Source organism: Pavona decussata, unplaced genomic scaffold (genome assembly GCF_977016875.1).
Source record: "Pavona decussata unplaced genomic scaffold, jaPavDecu1.1 SCAFFOLD_58, whole genome shotgun sequence".
Taxonomy (NCBI): Eukaryota; Metazoa; Cnidaria; class Anthozoa; order Scleractinia; family Agariciidae; genus Pavona; species Pavona decussata.
The window spans coordinates 514,870-539,472 of NW_028145480.1; the positions used below are offsets into that span (position 1 = coordinate 514,870).

The 24,603-nt window shown below is 38.7% G+C and overlaps 1 protein-coding gene across 1 annotated transcript; it reads right to left on the reverse strand.

Moving 5' to 3' along the window:
- Positions 1-3,425: 3,425 nt before the first annotated feature.
- On the reverse strand, positions 3,426-12,976 carry LOC146479478 (aquaporin-4-like). The gene is made up of 4 exons (XM_085110336.1): positions 12,568-12,976; positions 8,017-8,252; positions 6,809-6,898; positions 3,426-4,256 (listed from the first exon to the last, which is right to left on the reverse strand). The coding sequence occupies exons 1-4, from the start codon at positions 12,866-12,868 to the stop codon at positions 4,119-4,121; spliced, it is 765 nt and encodes a 254-aa protein (XP_084966462.1). The 5' UTR covers positions 12,869-12,976; the 3' UTR covers positions 3,426-4,118.
- Between the last annotated feature and the right edge of the window lie 11,627 nt (positions 12,977-24,603).

A 24,603-nucleotide genomic window follows, 5' to 3' on the forward strand; every position in this document is an offset into this window, starting at 1 on the left:
CTTCTGCGCCTTAACGTTTTGTTTTTAATGTTATCCAGTTTTTCCTATCAGTGTACATAACCTAGTTCTTATGACTCGCCGGGAATATTAATTTGGCAAAAACACAAGGACGTAGTATGGCAGCTTACCCAGCGAAAGTGAAAACCAGCTTTGACTCTTTAATTATCATGCGACGACTTTTAAGGACACTGCCTCCTAATTGAGAAGTGCTTTTGAGCGCGTGGTTTATGGATTTGCAAGAAACTTAATTCTTAGCAAGGGCTTTTTTAATTCAAAAAGAAAAATGGGAAAACCATGCATTTTTTGGAGGTGAAACAATCCATTCAAAGAAGCTGTTAAACACACAACAACGTATGGGATTTTTCTCCAAATTAAAATTTATTAACTCTCAAAAATGCGTGTTGACCCCTTCGTTATCAAAACAAAGAGCTCGCAGAGAAAATTCCAAATCATTTGAGGTGAATGGTGATGACCACACTTCATTTGTAAACAACCGACTTCACCGCTGGAGAAGCTGGCGCCAAGCTACGCCAGGTGTCTCACCGAAATAAAAAGCCCAATGGAACAGAAATTTCCTGAATTTACAAATTTGAGGAGAGGCTGAACGAAAATTTTGAAACGGACATTTTGGAATTCCATTCGATTCTGTACCGGAGATTCCGGAAATTTGTTTCAATAGATCGCGCCGTAGGCCTCTTAGAGCCTAACAAAACCAAAATCTGTCCTTTTGCCCGGGGTCCCAAGAAAATACGGTTCAGGCTCCAGGGGACCGTTTCTCGAAAGTCTGGTAACTTACCGGGCCTGATAAGTATGTTTTTAAATGTTTTTTTCGCCGATTACACATTGATTAGAGACATGGTACTTAGCCAATGTTTTCATAGAATTATAAGATTTTAAAATTTAGTATTCAAAGCTAACAAAAATTGACTTCTGTTTAGAAACATTCATCACCAAAGACACCAATCTCGTACCCAGGGTCTTCAGGCTTTTTGGTCAGCGGGGCAACGCCGGGAAGACTCTGGGGACATCGAATTTTATTACCGCAGGATTTCTGCGGTAAAACAATGGAAACCGTTACGGAACAGCCAATCAAAAAAATTGAATTTTTTCGATGTCCCCAGAGTCTTTCCGGCGTTGCCCCGCTGACCAAAGAGCCTGAAGACTCTGGGTACGAGATTGCAAAGACACTTATCTGGCACGGTAAGTTACCGGGACTTTCGAGAAACGGGCTCCAGGCTTAGTTTCAAGGGACCCACTCCTACCCCAGCTACACTTTTAAAAACCTGTAAGTTGACCGCTACTGATACAGCATAAAATCCGCATAAATGAGAGTAAATCACCCACTAAAGAAGAATAGAGACGCCGACGTTTCGCTACTGTTTCGACGTTTCGCTACTGTTGTTTCGCTACTGTTTTACTGTCTCTAAAACTGGAACCAAAATAGACCATTTCCGCTATTTTGAAATTCTAGCTTGGCTACGAGGCTTGGGGGAATAAAACAAAAGACATTACATTGAGGTCCTGAGAGGAATAATTAATTTGAGAATGATGTATTATTCAGTAAGTGACACAGGCATACTCGGAAAAAACTGATCCGAGTGCGCCTATAAGGAGCCGAACCTAAGACCTTACGATTACTTCCACTAAGCTACAGGAGACTCGTGGGAGCTAAGGCCATTAAACTAGGTTCATGGGACAAACATCCTGCATACTGCTAGGCCATTGGAATGTCATGTGTGGTATACGCTCGATGGAATAAATGTGATGGAAAGTTTCTTTTGTCTTATTCCCCTAAGCCTCGCAGCCAAGCTAGAATTTTAATATATTGGACATGAGGACATGGTCTATTACAGGCCTATTCGCCCAAATCTAACAACCACTATCACAACAATTGCTTTAAATGCAACTCATTTTATTTTTCATCTCCTACACAAATGTCTATGTTGTTAAAGTAAAGTACGTCCTTAATCCTGAGGCTTATAAACCCCTTCCTTGAGTTCGCAAGATAAAATGGAGTTACTATTCTTTACGTAACGTGACATTTGAAATCTTGTTTGGTACTAATGGTTAGGTACTAAGACTCAAGCATTTTGTTTTAACGTCACTTTAACTATACCACTGCACATGAATTAATCATGCGATTGATCTCAAAGTCAAATAATACCTATTGACTCACATTGCTCACTGGCAAGTGTTGAGTACAATGACAACCAATCACGTGTATTATAAAGGATTATCAATAAACCATGCAAAGATATCTAGTGACACAACACTATGTAAACAAATACATCCCCTTATCTTGATATTACTTCAACCTAGAATTCCGCGCCAATCCCGATAATTCCTCACTGTCAAGCATATCCTAACTTCATCGTGCCTAGCTTGTGGCTCGTGTGTATGACGGAGGCGCTCGTCGTAAACTTTAAGGGTTAAAATTCGTGGTTTGATATCGCTTGAGGAGTTCATAATAGAACTGATAAAGAGGTAAATCGACTGTGCTTGACGAGAGAAAGACTGAACAGTCTAGCTACTGACAAACCTGTGGACCTCCGATTACAAACCAAATTGGAATTTGAAATTAAAGAGAGGGGAATTATTACTCATCATATATATAGACTGTAACTCTAAAAACGTTATTTACATGGTACACTGCAACCGCTGCCACAAACAATACATAGGAGAAACAAAACGACGACTTAAAGACCGTTTTAACGAACACCGTAGACCAGTCGACAAACAAACAAACAGTTCCAAACCCACCACAGTTTCAGAACATTTTCTTTCTAACGACAATAACGCTTCTGACATGCTACTAATTCCCCTCGAACTCATCAAATCTAATCGTGACAGTGTACGCAAAGCTAGAGAGGCATACCTCATCGACAGAGGTCAAACTATTGAAACCTTAGGTCTTAATAGGAGAGATGAGACATGAACATTTTTCCCGTCTTTCATCTTCCTAAGTTATGTAATTAACTCATTGTTATGTATTTTGTTTTTGTCTACCACGTTGTAACGTTAGCTTATACCTATTTACCAGTTGTATTTTCAAATTTCAAATTGTAACGTTTTTGTTTATGTAACTTTAGACTTTTTTCAGGTATCTATTGTAACTGTTTAAATTGTAACGTATCTTGCCACAGGATCAGTCTCAAACATACCCTGAAGAAGAAAGGCCGTGCCTTTCGAAATATTGGAAAATATACTTCCCTGACCGTGAAATCAGCCTTGCTCTTTTTTTAGATTATAAGTCTCGTAAAGCTTTCTAATTTTGGAGCCTCTAATTGTAATCTACGTGAACGGCAATCTTAAACGTGAATGGATGGGACCCCTTCCTCACCACTTCAACCACTTGTTACTTTTTCAAGAAGATTGTACACAGTTTTCAGTTACAACTCCAGTTTCAAGTCCTCTCGGTAGCTCTGTTTTGTTTTGTTTTTTGTTTTTGTTTGTTTGTTTGTTTGTTTGGTTTTGGTTTCTTAAAGAGATGTAGTAAAACACAAGCCTTTGTTTCTATAGCACGGTTTCAAAGCTTATAAAAAATCTCTAAAAAGAAAAACCTTAAACTGAGTAAAACGTAAAACGATAGCTGGATTGGCTAAAAGAAATGTTTCCTTGTTATTTTGGAGATGGTTCTTATTGAAAATCGAAAACGATAAATTAGAGTAAACCCTAGCCTGCAAAACAGCCGCTTTCATTGCTCACCCTTCACTTGTGCTAACAAATGGGCTCGATGCATAGAGTAGGGACGGGCTGATTACTGAGATAAGACCTGATTAATCAAAGCACAGTGCAGTACTTGTGGTCTGTTAGGCTACTGGGCTGAAATAAAACGATTCGACGCGACTGAAATGCGAGGAATAAATTGGTAATCTTGTTAATTATATGCGGCCGTCGTAAAACTGTCCACTATTAGAAAATGGTCCTAAGTTTTAGGTTTTTAGGCTGACATAGTTCCATTCGATTCAGACATAAAGGTCGAGAAACAGCTTTGCTCTCACTGATGCATCTCCACTAAGTTGTTTTATAACTTCAAAGTTAACCTTAATCTGTACTTTTAAGAGTCCAACGACACAAATACATCACATAAACTTTGTCCCCTACAATGTCTAAAAGGCTCACAATTTAGCATCCTGGTACATCTCCAGGTCGTTAGTGGATGGGGCTGAGGGACCCATATCTTGGCGGGCCCGGAACACCACCTGATATAAAACCGCTGCCAGTAATGCTCCTCCAATAGGCCCGGCCCAGTATACCTACAAAGCATAATGTTAGTTTTTCAGAAAATACAGCAAAAAATAATTGTGGTCTGATCTAATCTCAATAGAAGACGAAAATAAGATAATAACGACATTCAAGTCTCGACAAATAAAACCGGTGCCAAGCGAAAAACATTGGCATCCTAACACCTTTTAGTTTCCCGTTCATGAAATTTGTTTTTCCCCACGAAACTCGCGAAATTTAAATGATCATCAGCATCAACAACAACTTTATTTAAGTGACTTTGGATTAAGATAAGGCAACGTAATTGGAACGCTAATATAAGAAATATAAATTTCTCATGAAAACCCATGAATATTACAGAATCCAGAAATAAAAAAAGAAATGTCATTCGTTACTAACTGGAAATTTCGGGCTTCCAAGTATGTAGAAAATTGTCTCTTTCACCTAATCAATTTGCTGGTTATTTATCAGTAATTGGCGAGATATTATAACTTTTACAGTCCTGACGTGGCTTAAATATCATACTTTTGAGTGTTTTTCTTAGAATCAATGGATACTATGGATGAAAGCTCATTAGCTCTGGCACATAGTGACACTGAATTTGTCCAACTCACTACTCAACATATTCCCCAAGGATCTTGGATCTTTATAAGACAGAAAACGTTGGTATCATCAGCAAGTAGAATCATTTGTAGTAACGTAGACGCATTATTTATACCTTTAATGTAGAGTAAGAAGAAAAAAATTGCCGGCGAGGATAGACCCTGAGCGACTTGATCGGCTCTCAGGCTATCTTCACACGGGACCGGTCCCAAATGGATCCGACCCTATCCTGGAACGGACCATTTCTGTTTACACGGCACCGTTCCGCTTATCAACGTCACGCCACACGGGACCGGTCTGTTATGGTTCGGTAATAAATCGAAGTAAGAAAAGCACTGAACTGTTTCTACCAGTTAAGCATGCGCAGAATACAAGTTGAAGCTTTCGAAATGGCGCCGAAGAAGGCTAAATCGATAGAGGAATGAGATAAAGCCTTCAACAGGACGGACGATCAATTATCCCTTCTCTTTAAAGCTATTATAGATTACAAACCCTACCAGGCTTCAAACGGAAAAGACTGGGAAACTGTTAAAAGGAAATATGAAGACATCATTGAAAACGGTAAATTCAACGAGTACCGAAGCTTAATTGCGCTGCTAGTACCAAAAGGAACCGGTCCAGGTGTTGAACCCGCTTTTTTGGAGGTCCAGTTATCGGACTTGATCGGGAACGGATTGACGGTACGGTTAGCAGGTCCCGTGTGAACAAAAGGCCTATCCGTCACGTTTTTTAGATCGGAACCATTTGGAACCGGTCCCGTGTGAACATAGCCTCAGTAACATATATAATTGAAAAAGCGTCGCGAGGCTTGTTAAATTTTTAGAGCTATTAATTAATGCGGCACCTCTTTGAAGGCGGCCTCTATTCGGACGCCCTAATTCGAATTCATTAAAAAGCCCGTTGCTAAAACAGGAAAACTCTTTTTTAAAATGACAATGATAACAACGCCGGATAAAATTCAGTTAAAAATGCCAGTAAATTGTTATTTACTATACCCTGTCCTTTGCAGCTGGTTTGAAACGAACCGTATCGTTTTACATTTTTACCATCACAGTCTTCGAATAAGCGCCGTTCTCAAGTGTTGGAATGCCGCTGAATCGTTCGGCGTTTTTGGTGGGCGGTGCTCATAAATATTTTGCTCTTGTGTGCGGCGCTTATTAAGGGCCGACGGTAATTAATAACTTTTCCCTTACATGTGGCACTTATTCAACAGCGGTGCTCATCAGTTTTTTGCTCTTATGGTTCTGCGGCGCTTATTCCCAGTGGGTACCCCCTTACATAAGCTACAATCGTGGACAAAATTCGTTAAGAAAACTGCGAATTTTGCGCATATATTTCAATCTACTTTAAAGAAAACACGGCCTGTAAAGTACCAAACCTTCACTCCTCCCTCCCCCTAACTCAACGTTGCTTTGAAGGCCGGACGATGACCCAGCCTTTTTTTCAGCGGCAGAGAAACATTGATGAGGGGGAGTGTGTTGCTGACGTATCATTGTAGCGCTCGAATTTGGAGATTGAATAACAGTTTGTTGACAGTTTTGTCCACGATTGTATGTAGGTATGTACGGCGCTAAAGGGTGTGGGTTTTGAGCTGTTTTGGTCTGAAATAGGGTATAGATTTGAACCATTTTGGTCTGACTGAAAGTCTGAATACGAATATGGAGATTAGACTGGCTGGTATGGAAAAGGGTACTGCAAAATTACATATTTTGGTCTAACACTGGGTCAGGGATTGGAGAGCTCAGCCGTACCCCCCCCCCTCCCCCCCAAAATTCCGAAGGGTACCTTCTCCCTCCCTACCCCTCCTCCAGAACGTTTTTTCAAGGATGGCGCTATTTCTTCGAGTAACTAAAGTACACATATTGCAGGCCACGATGTTAGCCGAGGTGACTATATATGACATGTTATAAAGAACACGACATTTCGTCAGCTAACTTGAAGCTGCGTTAGGCGGCTGACACGATATGACACGATGACTTACCCAGTGATTTTTCCAGATCTCGTCTGTGTTCATGATCAGCGCTGGACCAAATGAGCGCGCAGGATTAATCCCACATCCGGTGAATCCAATCTGAAACCAAGATACATACCATTACGACATGCACCCAGCGGAGTAATGATTACGTTTTATGCTTTGAGGGACTAGGAAGTATCTGAGAAAAGTGAACTATATTTATACAGTTCGCCTAGCGTTGTCGTCGACTGACATTTTAACACCCTAAGTTAAATAAATAATTGACTACAGTGGAACCTCTCCTTACGGACACCTATAATACGGACACCTCTCTATTACGGACAGTTTACTTGGTCCCTGAGAGACCGAAATCCATATAAAGCCTACTTCAATAAAACGGACACTTATTCCTGTCCCCTTGGTGTTAGTAATAAAGAGGTTCGACTGCTTTTTTGTTTTTTGTTTTTTGTCTTAAATACTTTCCATAAGCAAATCAGAATGTCATGCCCCGAATTTTCCAAGCTGCCGCTGCAACTGTCAACAGGTACAGTTGGAAACTAAGCTTAGAAATCGCCCTGTCCTACTTTACCCATAATCCTTTTGCTGGCGCGCAGTTCAGGTAAACACTCACATTTGATAAACCTGGCCTTAAACATCTTCTAACCAGAGTCTAGGTTTTTTAGTAAGCAGATGGTTAACAGGTCACGTGAACATCTGCATGCTAACCGATTAAGGAACCTGCTTGAGGTATCCATTAAAAACAAGGCCGTGTACAATTCTAAGACGCCCATAGCGTAACTGTGAACAGAGCTAAGTTATCCTCAGGACTTTCTATGCACTGGTTATCCTCTAGTCGTCAAGTCTAGTCCAGTTTGTCCATTTTACAAGCCTATCAATTCTGGATTCCTACCTCTTTTCTCAAGCTTATTTTACGTTTAATATAATTTTTGCCATTTCTTTTCCCCTTAGTTCACGTGCAGTAGTTTCAGATATATCAATCATCTTATGCTCTACTTGGCCTAAATCTCCACTCTTCTCGAAGATGCGCGTCTGCAGCGAACTATGGATGTTTGAACTGAAATACACACATACATAATCTGTATTTAAACACGATGGTTTTCAAAGCTGTTAGCTTGTGGGGTCGTGTGTTTACTCCTAAACTAACCTAATCTACGTTACATTAGAATATTTCAGGTATAATCAGGTACAATGAAAATAGATTTGCTATAACTCACCCCGATAAAGTGACAGACAGCCACGCACAAGCCAATGGATAAGGGCACCTCATAGCCGTAGTGCAGCCTCTTGGAGTCCGTACTGGCGCACACAGTGAACACGAGAAGAAATGTAAGCAGTATCTCAATACCCACTGCCTGTCCAGCGCTCACGCCGGGACCTGGGACGGTGGCACCCAAGGTTCCTCGCTTTGCCTCTGGTGTGATGTATTTCAATACTGCTGAGCCTGCGATACCTTGTAAAGAACACAACATTAGTTACAATCTGATACTTAGAGTCATCGGGCTCTTTGGCCAGCAGTTGGTCACCTGAAGAGACTCTGGAGAAATCGAAAGACTTGAACCATTTTTATTTGCTTCCCTGCCTTTTTATCCGGAAGGATTTCTGTGGTGAAATATTTCAAGTACCCCATAATGGGGAGCTTAAGCAGCCATAACCGCAACGGCAACGAAAACGTCACCCGAAAATATAACTTTATTTCATTTGTGCTACTTCGTGATTATTTCAACTCGCTCAACTTCTACAGAAACGGCGAACTATCCAGGAACCAATAACCAAATCTGTAAGAGTGGCGTTCAAGTTGAGAAAGAAAATGAAAACTTCACCGTCGTGTGCTGACGTTTTCCAAAAAACCTATAATTTGGTCATTTCACGCTGTTGTTTTGCAAAGGACAGCTAAGAAATGCACCAAAATGTAAAATGCACGTGCAGAGCGATTGTTTTTGCTCACTAAACCAATTGTTTTGTGCCGTTGTCGTTGTTGTTTAAGCTCCCTAATTTCTCCGGGCGACCAACCCCTGGCCGCAGAGCCTGAAGATTCTGGGTACGATATTGCATTAGTCACCACTATAGAAGGTTGGTGTAATCGATATCAAGCAACCACTGTCCAACACTCGAATTGATCAGCTGTGTCGAGAACAAGCCTTTCAAGATTATGATAATGACATGATAAAGATAATGACAGAGTGGTTTTCAATTGAGTTTCAAGAGTAATTTTACTGCAGCTTTGGTTTTGCTTTACTAAGCTCTGTGATTGGTTAGCAAAACTCGCGCCACTTTCTCAACCAATGAGAAGCAAACAATAACCAAACGTGACTTGCTCGCACACGTTTTCCCGCGCTTGCCGCCCGCTGATGTATTTGCTTCGAGTTATGATTGCTTCATTGCGCTGTTTACGTATGTTGTGTTTGGCCACAGTTATTGCCTTGATATCATAATGAAAATAAATAATTGCTTTCGGCTGAAGCAAATTAATTTCTGTTATACGGTCAAACGCGCAAAACACGCTGAAATCTAAAATATAAACTAGATTTCTAACCATATTTGTCTCCAAGAACGAGGCTACGTAAGTCATTTCCAATGGACTTTCAAATTATAAAAGGGGGTTAGTTGCTAAAGAACCTGTAATGCTGCGTCGGTTGGGAGTAGAAACGAATGTTTTCTTTTAGAGTTGATCAGGTGATTTCGCCACTGTAAAGAGATTCGAGTGCAGACGTTTCGAGCGAACACGATTTAATGGCCGCTATAAACAATGGCTGGTATCCAATGTCCGTAGGCGTATCACTGGAATTTCGTTATCCAATGATCCGATTTTTTTAAATAATGGTTACACAACGTTGGACCAGCGTTTATATATAACGCGCAGACGAGCCATGAATGTAAATGGTTGGCCTAGTCATGACGGCGTTTCAGGCAACAGTGCTCGTATTTGGGGGCGGGTTGAAGGCGGGGTTCGTGAAAATTTATTTCGAAACAACTCCAACAATTTCAACTATTTTAAAAATTTTATCATTAGCAAGATAACATCTTTAAAAACAACTCTCTTATTGACTTATTTTTGTGGGTTGTCTAATTAATGGCCACGATCCTGTTTTAACAATACCCTCACCGCTCTCGTTTACAAATGTTACAAGAAGAACACGAAAATTCGAAGAAGAAACTGCTTTAGTGAACAGGATTATTTCTGGCCTGACTTTACTGACACGTTTTCTTTCACAACAAGAAAATTACGAAGAGAGTGCGTCGGTTCAATTTACTGAGGTGTGTTCATGAATTTTGCGAAGCTCTCTTGAACAACCCAATAAACAACATACAACTGCTATTCTCAGTCAATGAAGTGGAACTGAAGTACCTCTTTGTGTTTATTGACAGAACCTTCCAGATTTTCCGTGAACTAGTGGCTTTTATCAAGTGCTATCTAGACTATTAATCAATGTACGGGCCCGGGTGTACGGGATGCTTCAGTGTACTGTCCTTGAAAGATCTGTGTGCGCTGCCAGTATCTCCAAACCAAGGGAAAAACTCGAAGTTTCTCCAGCTTTGAGCAGAAGATTCTTTCAGCGAGTGGTTCGAATTCGCTCGTGCATAACGAGTCCCACCTATTTTTGACACACACCAATTATCCTTGCCCCAGCACTACTTACTAAAAGCATCAGTAACTTTTTACTATTCACAGTTTCCGGCTACGTGTTTGGTAGATTGTGGAGTGAGCTAGCAAACTACAAAAGAAATCGGATTAATAAATGATTGTGAGACTCGAATAAAACACGCCAGCTTTTCCATGCACTTACTAGCGCCACGTTATTGGCGTTTTCCTTTCTCTGTAGGCGCGCAATATTCTAAAACAAAATCAAAACAGGGGCAATGAACAGGTTGCGCAACGTAAAGATCGTGAAGCGATCAAAGACCCCTGCTGGGCATAAAATAAGGTATAAGAAACGACGTGCCTATAGAGTAAAAATAAAACGCGGCTTAAGTAGAAAAAAAAAGGTCTGCTAATAATAATTATTGTTTGTGTTTACGCTTGTAGATAACATTACCGGGGTTGGTTAATCGGAAACTGTAACTTTTTTTCGCGGAAAACGGCTAGAACTGTCCTTTTGTCATGACCACGACTGCGCAGAAAAGATCAGGATTGATACAGTAGATGCATTTAGCGCACTTCTGGCTTGCGTCAATTCACAAAACAATTAAATCAGAACCACTGAACCTCGACAAGAGAGGTCTCTTTGTGTTTTCACGTCATTACCGAAAGAGTTCAAACCCTAATAGCTGCTAACTGATTTAACGGACAATTTACACTCAACTGTACTTGATATCTGCAATTGTAAGTTCTTTGAGACGACCTTATACAAAGAAGGCGTTTATCTAACTGATGAAGCTTGTGATCTTAACATCTCAGCTAGTTTGAATCATAATAGCTCTTGAAAATCTACTCATGCTCTTCCAGCTGTCTTCTGTACAAAGGAAGTTTACGCAGCAGGAAAAAGAAACATTCGAAGCACGTTTTCTTTAAAATTATTATACAAGTCACGTACCAACAATGACGCACTTTTTTTACATACAAAAATACGTTTATTCAAGGTATCATAAAAATAAAATGCAAAAATAACACCCTGAAAAGGAAGTTAAAGAGGTGGACCCTATGTGAATTAACTTCCTAGAAAATAAAAATTTAAAATCAAAACATTGTTCAAGAGGAATATAAATTTACATAGAAAAGAAAAGAAATTTTGAAATGCACATATACGATTTAAGAGTAGCTTATTAAAACGTCTTAAATTTCCAGCCTCCACAACGTAGCGGGGCAAATTGTTCCATTCGCGCACGATTCTAAGAAAGAAAGACTATTTATAGCGGTTACAATTCGCCATTTTTACTTGTAATTTGTAGCTATGTCTGGATCTGGTAACCTTTGAAACGAGCTCAAAGTGATTCGTAATTAGCTTCTTTTTTTTTTTTTCAAAATTGTTATACAAGTCACGTCCCAGCTGTGACCCAACCTGATAGCGCTTTTCTGGGTGTTGCGCCACAAGATGAATCAATGCCGTTTTTTTGAAAGCAACAGGCAGAAATAATTGCTAATATAGTCCCTCGGGTGCATTGAGGGACCAAAATAATCGCTAATGAAATAAAATTAAGTCGGCATCAATAATAAAACGCAACTAATAAATGTTTGCTCAACTGGAAGAATTACACTGATGATTACGCCTTGATAAACAATTTATTTTGAGAAACAGCGAGAGCTAACCTCTCCCGGATGAGCCTTACTGTTACCCACTAAAATACCTAATTATGCTTCTTATGTCTATTCTTTAGATGCCTCTGCACTAAGATTACCACAAGGGATGTGTTAATACAACAACGTACTAGTTAAGAATGGCCTAACGCACGCAACGACATCTTGATAAAGTTAACTCTTGTTTTCCGACAGCTTATCAAAGCACCAGTTCTAGTATGTTTTGTTGATAGAAAACACTTTACATCCATTCCCTTGTCGTACAAAATGATCGGCTATACAGAATTAGCATTGGGGTGGCCACTTTATCCTTGTTGTTTGGCAAAAGATGCTGACGAGACGCTGTGGCTGAAATTTATACATTTTTTTTAAACACAACTACCTTGCATAACCACAACCTTATATTGTTCTTATCTAGGTTTGTAAACTGACGTTCTTTTTGTGGCCAGTGTGGTCGAACTGGTAACAATGTGGCTGTTTACATGCGGTTGTGTCCTTCTAAATAATGTCAAGCACTTCATCAATGACTCACCTCCAGCCAGCTGAAAAATAACATAGGTAATCCCTCGCAGGATGGTCACCTTCTTAATGGCCATCATGGCAATGGTGACGGCAGGGTTGATGTGCCCCCCACTCAAGTGCAGGCTGCACATGGCGAGCGTCGCGATGCTCAATCCAAACGACAAAGAAATCATCTCAATCGACGGCGGATGGTTTTGGTTCCAAGTGATGGTTGTGCCAGTGGTCAAGAAGATGAAAAAGAATGTTGTGATCAGCTCCACCAAGGCGCTGGCCCAGAAATGAAGACTTTTCAGCTCCGTAACGAACATCATCTTGGGGTCTTCTTCAATGATCGCTTCGTCCAACTACAACTTTTCACTGCGCTTTGCGGTCTCTGGCTCTTGTTTTGGCATTACGCGTTTTATTTAATACTAAAGAACACTGCGGCTTTGTAATTCAATGGCCATTTGTCATGGTAATATCTATATTAACGTTAATTGGCTGTGGCGACGTCCAGAGAGACTTCATCGTATGCTCATAAAGCTAGCCATGCTGAACATCTCGAGAGGGTATCTTTAATGCTCTGATTCTAATTGAACAAAAGAAATTATCATGGCGTAACACTTTTAACAAATATATTAAGAAACGGCTGATGAATAAAAAGGTTCATTAACGATTTTGGAGCAAGTTTGTTTTGTCTGTCCGAAGCCCATTAAACAGGATATACATCAATCTAAAATTATAAAATAGCGCACGTGCTTCCCTATCTAATTCCTACTGGAGCCATCATGGTATATTTCTCAACAAAAGCACGGCCGTGCGCTCATAAGATGACCTGTGCAAATCAGCTTTCCGTTGCTTAGTTCTAGTTTTTTACGAACTGATTCAAAGAGGCAAATATTCAATGACAATTTTAGATAAAACCTTCTCTTTCAGACTTTGACCATTGTCGCGCGTTTGTAGCCAGCCAATAAGAACCTTTCTTTTTCTATACAGCGCATTAAAAGAATTTTGTAATCAATCATAAATAAAACCATTTTTTCGCACACTACTCCGTTGTCAGTATGTTACAAAAGAATTGGTTCGTACTTTTAGCTTTGCGTATATCGAGTTATCGTTGCACTTAGGAAGCTTGGGGAGCACTCAACAAGTAAGAGTTTCTTCTCTCGTGCTCTCCAAACTTCCAGCGTGCATTGATATTTCGATCGCACCCTAGGCACGAATGAATTCTTAAATAAAACCACTGATGCTCTCTTTTATCACCACCAAATTAGTACGCATTACTTAGTAATAAGGATATCTAGGAGAATGCAGAAATACAGTTTCGACGTCTGAAACCTTTTTAAAGTTAACAATACATGAGTTAGTTGTTAGAATAAAAGCCGCCGGCATAGCACTGACCTTTCCTGTTGTGTTTCTTATTGTCCATTGCGCAATCGATACAAAGTGATTTTACTGACTTTTTGAGTAAGTAGATAAATTACTAATGCTAATGTGTAATCATTCAAATAAAAGCTTCTGAGCAGTTTTGCTTTATTACACATTGGTCTTTTCAGTCTGTAGACGAAATCCTAAAGTGCCACCATCAAAAAAGATGACAGTAAACAATATGTTCTTGTGTCGCTATTACGCTGTTCAGGGTGGATCTAACTCATGACTTTTTGGACGAAATCCTGAAGTGTGACTTCAAATCAAAGAGCTATTGTTCAAAGCGCTCTGGGTAGCTTTATAGGGTCGGTAAAAGATATTCAGTCAACTAAAACATTGATTCGACTGGGTATGGATTATGTAACTCTTTCAGAAAGTTGAATCACACTCCAAATCCAAATGATTACCAATGCTATACAAAATTCCGCGATCACCTAGCCAGTCTAATAACCCATCCATTGTTCATGGCCGAAAGAATAATCAAATTAAATTTGTCCGGTAAAGGCGGTTGTCATTATACACCTCTGCAATAACAAAAGGCTCTCTAAAAATGCAGGTGTGCTAATGGAAGCGCATTTACACCATTTTAGCACCTCTTTGGGCTCTTTGTGCCAGATAAAAAGTGACTCGGCCCAAATTGCAAACAATGTACTTTTCCTATTGACAGCTCAAGAGCTTGGCTCCTTCGACTGGATACTCGTCACTCAGACGCGCCAAAGCACTGTCTTTTCATTAACTCCTTAACTCCCAATAAGTCTAAATTCACACGCCCTGCTAAGTTCATATCTAAAAAATGTCTGGGCGTTTGTGCTGCTAAAGAAAATTAAAAAACGAGCGGAATTACATGGAAGTACTGATGAAGATCTTTTGATGGTAACACTTAAAGGACGTTCCCGCAGACACTATACCTCGCATGCAGGTTTTGGTGAAAGAGGTATTGTTTGTTAATTAACAAAAGTCTCAGTCATAGTTAGTGTTGCCGGAGGCATTAAAATTTATTAGCAAATTGCTATATTGAAACGTTTGTGTCTTGATTTTAACATTCCCCGGTGGCAAAAAAAACTTTGGTAGCGTTTGTTTCGCCAGTCAACATTCCCTTTCGTTAACCACTTGGATAGTGCGGCTAAAAGAGGAAAGCAGCATGCAGCCCATGCTTGTTTTTTTTACAGCTATAGCTGTTAAGTCACCCTTACCGTGGCAAGCTTAAAACAAATTGGCACATGTGATCGTCATCACAACAGTTGACAAGCACGTTGTGAAGCTTTTAGCGACATATAGAACTGTTCCCTAATCTCGCTAACATTTTCGACTTTTAAGGTTTCCAAACATTGAAAAACTCTCTTCGAGCTAGAATTTTAATAAGTGCAACCAAATGACGGACATTTTTTTTTCTTTCTTGACGGATTGTTGCGTGAAAGCGCAAGTTTCCAATTCTATTTTGTCCTGTCCGTCTTTGCAGCGTCAACCTGTATGTCACGTTCGCTCAATTGATTGCACCTGTTAAGCACCAGCAAGAATCAATTACTTATTCAGTTGCTCTGAGCCGTAATTTTTTAAATAAAATCCTATTATTAAGCTTAAGTAGATTAGATACTACTAAGACGAGATAGATTTTTACTAATGGTGTTCCTGCTTGCAGATCACCCCTTCAGCTACACTTTCAAGATCAGTCTCCTCAAACAGGGTCATCGGAGTCAGTCTTTGAGTCCTAGTTTGTTGGTGGCAGTGGCGTACTTGCCTCTAATCCAACAAGTGCCTAGCTAGTTTCTCTACAATGTCGGCTGTTTACTTTAGTCGACTTTCTATTCCACCTGATTTCAGTTATCGCCGGAAAAGTATGAGGTAGACCAGATTCGGGGTGTTCTGGCTGTGTTTGTGAAGGGGTGATGGTGACTTACAAGGTGAAAGTTTGAAAGAGCTGACAAGCTGAACTGATGTGGAGTGACTTGGCAGCCTACCTTCATCCTTAATAATAATAATAATAATAATAATAATAATAATAATAATAATAATAATAATAATAATAATAATTCAATAAAGTTTAATAATTATAATAATAATAATAATAATAATTAGTAAAAAAAATTACGAAGTTACGATTAATAATATGTGACCAATTCACATTCCACCATCGTAGACTAAAATTTTGATGAAATGAAAACATTAAGAGATCTTAAATTACTAATTTACAAGCTCACGCCATCATCGACTTTCTAAAATTAGCGGACACACGCTTGGTTAGTGTTAAAGCGGCAGTCATTCATATGACCAATTTGCATTCCACTATTCATAGACTAAAATTTTGATGAAATAATAATTACAGTAGTAATAATAATAATAATAATAATAATAATAATAATAATAATAATAATTTTTATACAGGGAGCCCACATCACCAAACTGATATTCAGTAAGGCCCTGTATGGCGCATATGTAATCTGAGCATATGTAATCCGTATGCTAATACTATACGAGAATTTAAGCGCAGTAAAAGAGGTCGTGGGTTCCAGTGACAAACAACCTTCAAGACCCGTGTACGTGGATATATTTCGGGCCTTTTTGTTTTTATGTAAACCGAGACAAACTTTCTGCTTCCACGTGACAAATTGAAAAGGGGATTCAAACGATACAAGCCCTAACCTGGAAATCTGCCTTATCATGTGACTAATCGTTTTCAAAAGTTTGCAATTTCACGCTGTCCACTGGAGACCGTTTTCAAAACGCTTTTTGGTTTTGCATTGGTGTGGTCGGAATATGGCAACATTTGCAAGCTGATGTCTGTCTTTGATCTCCTCAGTAATTTTCGTTAGAGATTTATAAAGTTTCCTGAAAACAACTTTTATGGCCAGCTTTAATGGTTTGTACGCAACTTACGCAGTTGCGAAAAGAAAGTCTAAAAACATCAGGCTTGAAGACTTTCAAACCCATGACCTATGTGATGCAGTGCTCTACCAACCTAGCAAACAATCTAACTGGGAGCTGGTCATATTGTGAGTTCGTAATATACCCTGAAAGATGAAGAGCGTTAAAATTTTTTCAGGCTTTCTTTTCGCAACTGCTTAAGTTGCGTACATAACTGCGATAGTATCTCATTTATTAATTCTTTCATCCGTATTTCAAACACATGCATTTCATATATTTCGCTTCTATCAGATTTCATTCTATCAGCACTTAATTGTTAGCATTTATCAATGACCGTATGGTAATGCGCATGCGAACATGTTCAAGTAACGTGCGCCATATACCCGGGGGGGGGGGGGGGTACTCCAAAAAAATTGGGTAGGGGTGTGCAGCCTGCTTTTCAAAACCCTTACCCTATTTATGACCAAAATCTGCGATTTTCCCTACCCTATTTATGACCTGAAGTAGCTTCTTCTAAAAAAAAACGAACCCAGGACTAGAGTGCAAAAATCTATACCCTATTTATTACCAAAATGGCGGCAAAATGGCTAAAATCGATACCCTATTTATGACCAAAACAGCCGAAAAACCATACCCTTTGGCGCCGCACATACCTATATAGCCCATATGAGGGAGTACCCCCCCCCCCCCGGGGCCATATAGTCCCTCATACATGGACCTCCTCCATATTTACTATTTTTTGATTCAGTTTGGTAAAGGTTATAAGCAGTGATTACTGTATCTCTTTGTTATAGAACAAAAGTAACCTCAAAGCATAGTTTCTCATTTTCCAATTATCGATATTGAATTACACTATAGTACACTTTTCTGACTTCGTGTCATTGCTGCTATCGAAGAGCCATAAATAGCACAATGCTCTCAAAAAAGTCCGAGCTTGTAGGCAAATGTTTGGATTTTTACGCTTGATGATTCCCAATAAAATTTAATCGTCAAACGGGTGTATTTTTTTATGTTTTGAATCGATAAAGGAAGGATTAAGTTTAGAATGGAAGAAAATTGCATGTAACTGGGACAAATTAAGAACCATGATTTGCAAAGATCAACACATACTCGTTGGTCTTGATTAGCCAATGAATATTAGCAACCAAAAAATTAAATGGAATTAAAATAATTGTGCGTGACTCAGTTCTTCCGCTGAATTATGAGAACTCTTGTCTCTCTGCGGCACTTCCGATCACATCCGACTAAGAAAGAAAAGTGAAATTTTAAAAAATGTATGCTACAATCGTTTTCTTTAGGTTTTTGTTCCCTTGCCATACACTCTCTCTCATATATGAGAATGTCTAATTTTGGGGCTGAGGCTGAACGTACTTATTTTTTTTTTTTTTTGGCAATTGAAAAGTTCTTAAGATGTTCTTAGTTATCTTTTAAAGTATTTCAATAAATCTATGACACCTATTATTTGGGTTAGTTGGACAATACAGACTGAATTCCTGCCTGCATTATTTTATCCGTATTTAAACTGTTCATTTTAAAAACATTTGGTCATCAAAAAATATTCTTAACTGACTCTCAACCTGGGTCTTCTTCAATGATCGCTTCGGCCAACTACAACTTTTCACTGCGCTTAGCGGTCTCTGGCTCTTGTTTTGGCATTACGCGTTTTATTTACTTCTAAAGAACACTGCGGCTTTGTAATTCAATGGCCATTTGTCATGGTAATATCTATATTCACGTTAATTGGCTGCGGCGACGTCCAGATAGACTTCATCGTATGCCCATAAAGCTAGCCATGCTGAACATCTCAAGAGGGTATCTTTAATGCTCTAATTCTCATTGAACAAAAGAAATTCTCGTGGCGTAACACTATTAACAAATATATTAAGAATCAGCTGATGAATAAAAAGGTTCATTAACGATTTTGGAGCAAGTTTGTTTTGTCTTTCCGAAGCCCATTAAACAGGATATACATCAATCTAAAATTATAAAATAGCGCGCGTGCTTCCCTATCTAATTCCTACTGGAGTCATCATGGTATATTTCTCAACAAACGCACGGCCGTGGGCTCATAAGATGACCAGTGCAAATCGGCTTTCCGTCGCTTAGTTCTAGTTTTTTTACGAACTGATTCAAAGAGGCAATATTCAATGACAATTTTAGATAAAACGTTCCCTTTCAGACCTTGGCCATTGTCGCGTGTTTGTGAACCAGCCAATAAGAACCTTTCTTTTTCTATTCAGCGCATTGAAAGAATTTTGTAATCAATCATAAATTAAACCATTTTTCTGCACACTACTCTGTTGTCACTATGTTACAAAAGAATTGGTTTGTGCTATTCGCTGTACGTATATCGAGTTACGGTTGCACTTGGGAAACTTGGGAGCACTCAACAAGTAAGAGTTTCTTGTCTCGTGCTCTCCAAACTACAAACAAGCGTGCATCCATAACTCGACCGCACCCTAGGCATGAATCAATTCTTCAAATAAAACCATTGATGCTCTCTTTAATCACCACTAAGTTTTTACACATTACTTAGGAATAAGTATACCTAGGGGAATGCAGAAATACAGTTTTGGCGTCTGAAACCTTTTTGAAGTTAACAAGACATAAGTGAGTTGTTAGAATAAAAGCCGCATCGCACATCTTACCTTTCTTATTGTCTGTTCCGCAATACAAAGTGACCCTGCTGACTTTTTTAATGAGTAGATAAATTATTGATTCTAATGTGTAATCATTCAAATAAAAGCTACTGAGCAGTTATCCTTTGTTACACATTGGTCTTTTGAGTCTGTAGATGAAATCCTAAAATGCCACCATTAAAAAAGATGGCAGTAAACAATATATTCCTGTGGCGCTATTACGCTGTTCAGGGTGGGTGACTTCAAATCAAAGAGCTATTGTTCAAAGTACTCTGGATAGCTTTATACGGTCGGTAAAAGATATTCAGTCAACTAAAACATTGATTCGACTGGGTATGGATTATGTAACTCTTTCAGAAAGTTGAATCACACTCCAAATCCAAATGATTACCAATGCTATACAAAATTCCGCGATCACCTAGCCAGTCTAATAACCTATCCATTGTTCATGGCCGAAAGAATGATCAAATTATTTTTGTCCGGTAAAGGCGGTTGTCATTATACACCTCTGCAATAACAAAAGGCTCTCTAAAAATGCAGGTGTGCCAATGGAAGCGCATTTACACCATTTTAGCACCTCTTTGGGCTCTTTGTGCCAGATAAAAAGTGACTCGGCCCAAATTGCAAACAATGTACTTTTCCTATTGACAGCTCAAGAGCTTGGCTCCTTCGACTGGATACTCGTCACTCAGACGCGCCAAAGCACTGTCTTTTCATTAACTCCATTACTCCCAATAAGTCTAAGTTCACACGCCCTGCTAATTTCATATCTAAAAAATGTCTGGGCGTTTGTGCTGCTAAAGAAAATTAAAAAATGAGCGGAATCACATGGAAGTACTGATGAAGATCTTTTGATGGTAACACTTAAAGGACGTTCCCGCAGACACTATACCTCGTATGCAGGTTTTGATGAAAGAGGTATTGTTTGTTAATTAACAAAAGTCTCAGTCATAGTTAGTGTTGCCGGAGGGAGGCATTAAAATTTATTAGCAAATTGCTGTATTAAAATGCTTGTGTCTTGATTTTAACATTCCCCGGTGGCAAAAAACTTTGGTAGCATCTGTTTCGCCTGTCAACATTCCCTTTCGTTAACCACTTGGATAATGCGGCTAAAAGAGGAAACTAGCAGCATGCAGCCCATGCTCGTACTATTACATCTATAGCTGTTAAGTCACCTTCACCGTGGCAAGCTTATTACAAACTGGCACGTGTAATCGTGATAACAACAGTTGACAAGCACGTTGTCAAGCTTTTAGCGACAAATAGAACTGTTCCCTAATCTCGCTAACATTTTCAACTTTTAAGGTTTGGAAACATTGAAAACACTCTGTTCGAACTAGGATTTTAATAAGTACAGCCAAATGCGGACCTTTTTTTTTTTTTTTGTTTTTCTTTCTTGACGGATTGTTGCGTGAAAGCACCAGTTTCCAATTCTATTTTGTCCTGTCCGTCTTTGCAGCGTCAGTTTGACCTGTTTGTCACGTTGGCTCAATTGATGGCACCTGCAAAGCACCAACAAGAATCAATCACTATTCAGTTTCTCTGAGCCGTAAGTTTTTAAATAAAATCCCACTGTTAAGCTTAAGTAGACTAGATACTACTAAGATGAGATAGATTTGTACTAACGGTGTTCCTGCTTGCAGGTCACCCCTTCACCTACACGTTACAGATCAGTCCCCTCAAACAGAGTCATCGGAGTCAGTCTTTGAGTCTTTGGCTGGTGGCAATGGCGTGTCTACCGCTAATCCAACAAGTGTCTGTTTAGTTGCTCTACAATGTCAGCTGCTTTCTTAACTCGAGTTTCTATTTCAGCTGATTTCAGTTATGACCGGAAAAGAATGAGGTAGACCAGATTCGAGGTGTTCTGGCTGTATCTGTGAAGGGGTGATGGTGACTTACCGGGTGGAAGTTTGAAAGAGCTGACAAGCTGAACTGATGTGGAGTGACTTGGCAGCCTACCTTCATCCTTAATAATAATAATAATAATAATAATAATAATAATAATAATAATAATAATAATAATAATAATAATAATAAATAATAATAATAATAATAATAACAATAATAATAATAATAATAATTAGTAAAAAAAATTACGAAGTTACGAATATAATATATGACCAATTCACATTCCACCATCGTAGACTAAAATTTTGATGAAATGAAAACATTAAGAGATCTTAAATTACTAATTTACAAGATCACGCCATCATCGACTTTCTAAAATTAGCGGACATACGCTTGGTTAGTGGTTAAGCGGCAGTCATTCATATGACCAATTTGCATTCCACTATTCATAGACTAAAATTTTGATGAAATAATAATTACAGTAGTAATAATAATAATAATAATAAATAATAATAATAATAATAATAATAATAATAATAATAATAATAATAATCTTTATACAGGGAGCCCACATCACCAAAGTGATATTCAGTGGGGCCCTGTATGGTGCATATGTAATCTGAGCATATGTAATCCGTATGCTAATACTATACTAGAATTTAGGCACAGAAAAAGAAGTCGTGGGTTCCAGTGACAAACAACCTTCAAGACCCGTGTACGTGGATATATTTCGGGGATTTGCGTTTTCATGTATATCGAGACAAACTTTCTGCTTCCACGTGAAAAATTGAAAAGGGGATTCAAACGATACAAGCCCTAACCTGGAAATCTGCCTTATCATGTGACCAATCGTTTTCAAAAGTTTGCATTTTCACGCTGTCCACTGGAGACCGTTTTCAAAACGCTTTTTGGTTTTGCATTGGTGTGGTCGGAATATGACAATACTTGCAAGCTGATGTCTGTCCTTGATCTCCTTAGTAATTTTCATTAGAGATTTATAAAGTTTCCTGAAAACAGCTTTTATGGCCAGCTTTAATGGTTTGTACTCAACTTACGCAGTTGCGAAAAGAAAGTCTAAAAAAATCAGGCTTGAAGACTTTCAAACCCATGACCTATGTAATGCAGTGCTCTACCAACCTAGCAATCAATCTAACTGGGAGCTGGTCATATTGTGAGTTCGTAATATACCCTGAAAGATGAAAAGCGTTTAATAGTTTTTCAGGCTTTCTTCTCGCAACTGCTTAAGTTGCGTACATAACTGCGATAGTATCTCATTTATTAATTCTTTCATCCGTAGTTCAAACACATGCATTTCATATATTTCGCCTCCATCAGATTTCATTCTATCAGCACTTAATTGTTAGCATTTATCAATGACCGTATGGTAATGCGCATGCGAACATGTTCAAGTAACGTGCGCCATATACCCGGGGGGGGGTACTCCAAAAAACATTGGGTAGGGGTGTGCGGCCCGCTTCCCAAAACCCTTACCCTATTTATGACCAAAATCTGCGATTTTCCCTACCCTCTTTATGACCTGAAGTAGCTTCTTCTAAAAAAAAAACGAACCCAGGACTAGAGTGCAAAAATCTATACCCTATTTATTACCAAAATGGCGGCAAAATGGCTAAAATCGAGACCCTATTTATGACCAAAACAGCCGAAAAACCATACCCTTTGGCGCCGCACATACCCGTATATAGCCCATATAAGGGAATACCCCCCCCCCCCCCCGGGGCCATATAGTCCCTCATACATGGACCTCCTCCATATTTACTATTTTTCGATTCAGTTTGGTAAAGGTTATAAGCAGTGATTACTGAACCTCTTTGTTATAAAACAAAAGTAACCTCAAAGCATAGTTTCTCGTTTTCCAATGTTCCATATAGAATTACACTATAGTACACTTTTCTGACTTCGTGTCATTGCTGCTATCGAAGAGCCATAAATAGCATAATGCTCTCAAAATGGTCCGAGCTTGGAGGCACTTAGGCAAATGTTTGGATTTTTACCCAATATAATCGAAAAAAATAAATATAATCGAATTGAATACAATATGTTTTGAATCGATAAAGGAAGGATTAAGGATGTTTAAAATGGAAGAAATTGCATACTGATAACTGGGACAAATTAAGAACCATGATTTGAAACAATCAACACATACTCGTTGGTCTTGATTAGCCAATGAATATTAGCAACCAAAAAAATTAAATGGAATTAAAATAATTGTGCGTGACTCAGTTCTTCCGCTGAATTATGAGAACTCTTGTCTCTCTGCGGCACTTCCGATCACATTCGGCTAAGAAAGAAAAGTGAAATTTTAAAAAATGTATGCTACAATCGTTTTCTTTAGGTTTTTGTTCCCTTGCCATACACTCTTTCTCATATATGAGAATGTCTAATTTTGGGGCTGAGGCTGAACGTACTTATTTTTTTTTTTTTATTTTTTTTTATTTTTTTTTTTGGCAATTGAAAAGTTCTTAAGATGTTCTTAGTTATCTTTTAAAGTATTTCAATAAATCTATGACACCTATTATTTGGGTTAGTTGGACAATACAGACTGAATTCCTGCCTGCATTATTTTATCCGTATTTAAACTGTTCATTTTAAAAACATTTGGTCATCAAAAAATGTTCTTAACTGACTCTCAGCCTGGGTAATGTTCTTAGTATGTTCTGAAGTTTTAGTTAATCTCAGCCCCTTATAAAAAAAAGAGTATAAACGAAAAATGGAATTCTCCTCTATATCGCTTTCGTGTAATCTTTACGTCATGAATTTTTCAATATTATAACCATAATTATGACAAAACTGCATGGGAAAGCGCTGTTAATATCATTGTCGGTAATTTTTGAGTTTGCTAAAATGAAGTAGATATAACCACTGATTTGATGATAATAGAGCCGTTTCCTGCGTATTGAAATATCCGTCAAAACCTTAATTCTTCCTTAATTTTTGTCGATTTTGGTGGTCTAAATTAAGAAGATATAACCACGGATTTGATTATAATTGACAATTTCCCGCGTGTTGAAATATCCGTGAAAAGCTTTTAGCTTTTGTCATCCATGTAGTTATAGCTAATGCCGGCTATATATAGTTCACCATTCTTGCTGAATTGTCTCCGCTCTCATGCCTGGAATGAGAACAGGCTTCGAAAAAAGCTTCCAAAAACCGACTTTTGAAACATTTACAAGAAATGTGTCTAGTTCGGTTTCAGCGGGGATCAGTTCCACTTCAGCTCGACAATAAGAGATGTGGCACAGTGGAAACATTCTGAAAATAGGACTTCGTCG

Bases quoted from the DNA above. Each gene is read 5' to 3' on its own strand.
- LOC146479478 (XM_085110336.1), bottom strand. From the start codon at position 12,868: ATGATGTTCGTTACGGAGCTGAAAAGTCTTCATTTCTGGGCCAGCGCC. The intron at 8,253-12,567 runs GTGAGTCATTGA...GTTCTTTACAAG, and splicing joins TATTTTTCAGCTGGCTGGAG to GTATCGCAGGCTCAGCAGTA. The intron at 4,257-6,808 runs GTAAGTCATCGT...TATGCTTTGTAG, and splicing joins AGATCTGGAAAAATCACTGG to GTATACTGGGCCGGGCCTAT.